Below are 6428 nucleotides of genomic sequence, written 5' to 3'. Positions count from 1 at the left end.
TCATATCTGCCTAATGTGTGGAAAGTAAACAATTTTTAAAAACTTAGCCATACATTCATACATATTATATAAGTATGTTTCTACACTTGCATGTATGCAAATATTCAATTTTATGATTGCAATAAATATTTTAAATGCTCATTTAAAAATTAGTTCAACAGCATGGCACTGATCTAAATAAATTTCTTTACATGCATTCACTTGGCACACTTCAAACCAATTTTTCTATTAAGAAGCAAAATCTCTTAGTATACATCAATAGAGCAAGTTTAATTCTCTGTTCAAAATATGTTCAGAATATTCTGTGGTAAGGGATTTTATTTTTTTAACATTCTGAAGTAGTTTATAAAGGAGTCAGTCTAAGAGAAATTGTGGAGGGAATGGATAAATGGATGAATGAACATTTATTAAATAATTACTCTGTGACAAGCAGTGTTAAAACTTGGGAATACAGGAAGGAAAACAAGATAGCCATTACTTTCAAAGAGTTCACATTCTAACAGAGGGAAATAATATATATAGAAAAGTTCTTCTTTAAGGTAGAATAAAAGTTCTGGTGATCCTTGATTGGCAGAAATCAAGGAACCAGAGATACAAATGAATAAATGTTAATCTTCTTTCCTTCCTTAGGTTGAATAATAAAGAGAAGGGATCAGAAATGCCTTCTTTTTAGAATTATTTTTCATTTAAAAAATGGCATAAGAGAAAACATTGCAAGGGATGATCAGACAAAACTGCATCTCTCTTAATTTCTTTTCCTTGTGTAAGAAGCCTCAAAGTGGAAATATTTAAATGAAAATAAATACCCTGGTGAAATCCTTTCAGAAATATACTCTATAAGTGGGCATCTAAGAGGAGATAAGATTATTCTTTAAAACCATTGTATCCATAGCATAAATCATGAGTTGTTAGCAAGGGATTTCCATGTAAAGTGAACTAGATTAAGACAAGTATCCTAGCATCTCAAGTTGAGTCTAAAAAAAAATAAAGAAAAGAGAAAATGTCTAATTGTATCTTTAGATGACATCTTTATGAGCTGATTTTGGAGCCATTGGATGTTTTGGTTTTCATTTAAAATTTGTTATAGTTTAAATAAACACATTTCTGCTACATAATTCAACATTTATGTGTTTAAATCTGTGACGTTCTGAGCAAATAGTTGCCATCTCAAATGGAAAATATAGGTTCACAATTTCATAGTTAGTTTGAAAATCTTTAGATATCTGCTAATTCATCCTTTTTCTTTTATAGATGGAGAAACTGAGGCCAGGAGATAAGAGTAACTTGCAGCGAGGAAATCATGCAAGCAATAAATTACACATAAATAATATTATTAGTAATAAATAATAAATTGTAGAGGTTTTGAATCCCATCTTTTAAGTCTAAAATGCAGTGCTTTTAATATTATTTGTTGATCATTATATTTGAGGTACCCTAAGTCACCTGACAGCATTGTATTTAAATTGAAATAGGAGTTTAGGCCCTTGAAAACTGTCTCTACAAACTAAACTCTTTAGGCAATAACATTTTACCTGTACTATAAAATTTCCTGAATTTTTTCCTTTATCATTCATATTCAAATTTATGACTGAAATTTCTCATTTATGATAATATCTTAATTTCTTATACTGAGAGTTGTAAATGTTGCAATTTGTACTAGGGCAGAGATTATCTATTGCTGATGAAAGTATAGACTATTTGACATACCAAAAGTTTTTATTAAATCTTATTGTTTTTCACATTGCTTTTAGATACATCATTTCATTTCTTTATCTCAGTAATCCTAGGAAGTAGGCAGTGTAGGTGTTAGGTAAAGTAATATTAAAATTAACAGAGCACATCTGTTACATTCTTACTGATGTGATTGTAACCATTAGGCTCCTTGGACCAAGAAATAATGATTTTAGGAATAGTTTCCAAGTTGCCTCTCTTAAGAATACTGTATCTTTACCTTTATTTATCCTGGTTTATATTTTTGTCTCAAACTTGTCTTGTCTTAGGAATGCTATAACTTTACATCCCAGGATGCTGACCCCAAAAGAAAACCAGTTGTATTGACTTAGTTTATGGCTGGTAGTATTTTATCTTAGTTTACATTTTAATGGTCAGAAAAATAGTAAGGTGAAGAAGTTTTACTCCTAACTTTAGCTAACCTCCAAACCTTAAAATTAGCATCCTGATACTAATGATTAACAGTATTGAAATTCCTAATCTAATCATTCCAATTCTATCTGAGATCAGTGCTTTATAAATACTATCTGTCCTCTCACTTCTTCACTATCTCCCTTTGGGAACTAAGCCCACCAATCAATGGCATAATAATAAAATCTTTGCCTCTTCATTTGGAGATAGTCTAAAAATTCTTTTGTGATACCTTGTAATAGCAGTCCAGAACTACAATATTTTAGGTTCCATTACCATTTCTGTGACCTTAGACATATCTACTAATTTTTTGGGGGGGTCTCAAGTTCCTTGACTTAAAATGAGGGGAGTGTGCTTAGATAACCTCCAAGCTTCTTTATCATTCAAAATCATGTGATTAGTATGTTATAAATTATAAAACAGAAGCACATAGAATTCACCTGACCCCTTGGTCACACATAGCAAGTTATGGAGTTGAAACTATAACTTTCCAGTTCTTTTGCCTTTAATATTCTGGAATTTGGTTCATTATACTATGCTGTTTATATAAGCAGCCTAGTCCCCCACTGTCTAAAGGATAGGTATGATACATTTTTTCCCTCCCCCAGAGTTCCCCAGTACCCTTAAGGCAACTAGAGGATGTCAAGTCTTTCAGTCATTCACTCAGACCCCAACCAATTGTGTTCCTACAATTTAGGGATCTCATATACTTCATTTCTTCTTAGTCACTTAACAGTCAGATTAGTTTTATGAAAGAATATTTATTTCAAAGAGTCAGTAATAACAAGCATCATCCCCAACAAGATTCCTCACAGCATCATAGTTTCTGGAGAGAAGAGAAGGATTATTGGGGTCACAGTTTAGTCCAGTTCTTTTATAACCTAGACTCACTAAGCTCCAAGACCAAAGTTCTCTGAGCAACTTGGCTTCTCAAAGTTCCCCAGATGGTTAAAATATCCCAATCTCCAAGATTAGCTCCCAGATTCAGGGTCTCCACAACCTGTTTCTATACCTGAACAGGACAAACAAAATAATCAATATCCAAACCTTATTCTTGGAGTCATGAGTTCTAAAAGGGGTTGGAGGAAGTGAAAAATAGTCCTTTACCTAACTTTACATACTTCGTGATGCCCATTATTGGAATGAACCAGGACTTTTATTTTCTGTGCTAGACTAGAAAGGGAAAGCTAGACTGTCCCAATTTGGTAGTTTTTAAGGCATATTCTGCTCAGCCTATGAAGTCTAAGGAAGCTATTGTTACCCACATGATAGAGGAATAAAAAATGTCTTCTCTCAGAAGCAGGTCTCTTGGCTTGTTCTACATAAATACCTTATTATTAGGTGATTTGAGCATGCACAAGGCAAAATCCCATTATATTTACATTTTGTACTTATATTTATTGATCCATACATTTTATTTTTCAATTTGTGCTTGTACAGGTTTGTTTTCCTTCCCTTATATACTGTGCAATAATGTTATTTTTTTTAAGTTAAATCAGAAGTATGAGGTTCTGGATTTGAATCTAGAATCCAGACTTTGCCCTTTTACTCCCTGTGTTAGCAGGGTAGCTAGCTGGCATTGGACTAGCAATAGGAGGACCTAAGTTCAAATCTATTTTCGGATACTCTAGCTATGTGGGCCTGAGCATGTTTCTGGAATCCCAGCTCCAAGATTTACTCCCAGGTTCAGGATCTCCACAATCTGGATAGGATAGGATAGGATAAACAAAACATATGAATATTCAGACCTTATTCTTGGAGCCATGAGACCTAAAAGAAGATTGGTGGAAGTGAAAAGGAATCCTGTACCTTACTCTATAGTATGCCTCAATTTTTCATCTGTAAAATGAGTTAAATAAGGAAGTGCCAAATTGCTCTAGTATCTTTGGCAAAAAAACCTCAAAAGAAGTCATAAGGACCGACTGAAAAAGTCTAAAAACCTGTTGTATTTCAAGGAACTTGCTTTTTATGTAGTCTTCTAATCTATAAAGTAATACAGTTGGACCAAGAAACCTCCAGGGCCCTATTTAATTAGAATTAATACTATACTGTTCACCTATTGTGGAATGTGGAATTCCCAGAAAGGAAAACTTTATCATTGTAAATCAATAGCTGCTCTTCAATTTAAAATTTAGCAATAGGTACTAATTTGGAACATTGGCATAACTTGTCTAAGATTGAAAAGCCAATATGTTTCATAAGCAGGGCTTAAGCACATATCATCCTAATTCTGAAGACTGTTCTACAAAAAGAGGCCAGACTACTTTTTTTTTCCTCTTTAGTTGGACATTCTTTTCTTTGATTCTGATGTGCCTCCTCTATTCATAATTCTGTTCTCATGCATTTAGTTGCTATTTTCTCATACTTAAATTTCTTAATTGATTAAAAATAATACCTAAAATATAAATAAAATATCTCCATGCAGGGATCACTACCGTATTGACTATGACAACTCTGAGTACCATAGCACGGAAGTCCTTACCTCGAGTGTCCTACGTCACTGCCATGGACCTGTTTGTGACTGTGTGTTTTTTATTTGTCTTCGCGGCTCTGATGGAATATGCTACTCTTAACTACTATTCAAGCTGCAGAAAACCAAACTGTGCCAAGAAGAAAAAGTCGGTATGTTGTATTAACTGTATTAACTGTATTAACTAAACCAGTGAGTCAAATACAATTTTTCAAAAGAAAAATAATCACCTTGAATTAGTATGCTACATGTGATTAGTAGTTTTCTGCATAACTATGTTTTGGGGGTGGACAGATGAAGCTAGAGAACTGCAATTTCATTGGTGTGTACAGTTCCCAGTGAAGAAATAATTTCTGGAAGTACAGATCAGCAACTCGTTTTTAACTAAGTCTTAGAGAGTTATCCAACATAGTTAGGGGTTAAGTGACTTGCCCCTAGTCAAACAGCTATTATGACTTGAACACAAATCTTAATCACCCCAAGGCTTTCCGTCTACTATTTCACATATATATATATATTTTTTTCCTACACTAAAGCAAACACTTATAACCTTCAGTTTGTTTGTTTTAAACAACTAAAAACTCCCCATTTTTTCTGGCTTTTCCCTAATTAGACATGGGTTAGTTTAGTCATGGAAAAGTTGGGGGTTATTAAAAGAGAATAGCATGCTAATTTTCTTTTCCCTTTTATTCTAGTTAATGCACTCAGAGACAACCGAATGGGTCCATGAAAGAATACGTACACACACCCACAGCGTATGTATTCCCACCCATGCATCCTCAGCCAGGTGTCAATAACTCCTGAGCATCTTAATTTAAATAGGATTTCATTTGAAAATAAGCTGTGTACATGTGATATGTGCCTAAATGATACACTTCCTATTTTTATTACTAAAGAAGTAAAATAAAAGTGTCTTGCCAACTTGTGTTCTACACATTTGCCAAAATTGCTGTTGTTTTCCACTTAATAGTTTTTTAAATCTTCTCAAAAGATGCTCAGTTAGGTGCCATAGTTTTTTTTTTTTTTTTTTTTTTTAATTTTAATAGTTTTTATTTACCAGATATATGCATGGGTAATTTTACAACATTGACAACTGCCAAACCTTTTGTTCTAATTTTTCCCCTCCTTCCCCCCTTCCAGATGGCAGGTTGACCAATACATGTTAAATATGTTAAATTAAGTACAATATATCTATACATGTCCAAACAGTTGTTTTGCTATACAAAAAGAATTGGACTTTGAAATAGTGTACAATTAGCCTGTGAAGGAAATCCAAAATGCAAGTGGACAAATTTAGAGGGATTAGGAATTCTATGTAGTGGTTCATAATCATCTCATTGAGTTCTTTTGCTGTGTGTAGCTGGTTCAGTTACTTATTCTCTATTGGAACTGATTTGGTTGAAAAGGGCCATATACATCAGAATTGGTCATCATATAGTATTGTTGTTGAAGTATATAATGATCTCCTGTTCCTGCTCATTTCACTCAGCATCAGCTCATGTAAGTCTCTCCAAGCTTCTCTGAAATCATCCTATTGATCATTTCTTACAGAATAATAATATTCCATAATACTCATATACCACAATTTGTTCAGCCAATGTCCAATTGATGTGCATCCATGCAGTTTCTAGTTTCTGGCCACCACAAAGAGGGCTGCCACAAACATTCTTGCACATACAGGTCCCTTTCCCTTCTTTAAGGTCTCTTTGGGATACAAGCCCAGTAGCAACTGGATCAAAGGGTATGCACAGTTTGATAACTTTTTTCCAAATTGCTCTCCAGAATGGCTGGATGTATTCAAGAATTCCACCAACAC

At 33.7% G+C, this 6428-nt stretch overlaps 1 protein-coding gene across 1 annotated transcript in view; it reads left to right on the top strand.

Annotated features, from left to right (window-relative positions):
* Window positions 1-6428, top strand: part of GABRG3 (gamma-aminobutyric acid type A receptor subunit gamma3) — a 942413-nt gene that overhangs the window by 901982 nt on the left and 34003 nt on the right. The window contains exons 8-9 of the mRNA XM_074300313.1: window positions 4568-4764; window positions 5308-5367. Of these exons, the coding sequence (XP_074156414.1) occupies window positions 4568-4764; window positions 5308-5367 (257 nt within the window). The remainder of the gene's footprint in view (window positions 1-4567; window positions 4765-5307; window positions 5368-6428) is intronic.

Source organism: Sminthopsis crassicaudata, chromosome 3 (genome assembly GCF_048593235.1).
Source record: "Sminthopsis crassicaudata isolate SCR6 chromosome 3, ASM4859323v1, whole genome shotgun sequence".
Lineage (NCBI taxonomy): Eukaryota > Metazoa > Chordata > Mammalia > Dasyuromorphia > Dasyuridae > Sminthopsis > Sminthopsis crassicaudata.
The sequence above is the reverse complement of the archived record's forward strand: the minus strand, read 5'-3'. Positions and strand labels throughout refer to the sequence as shown.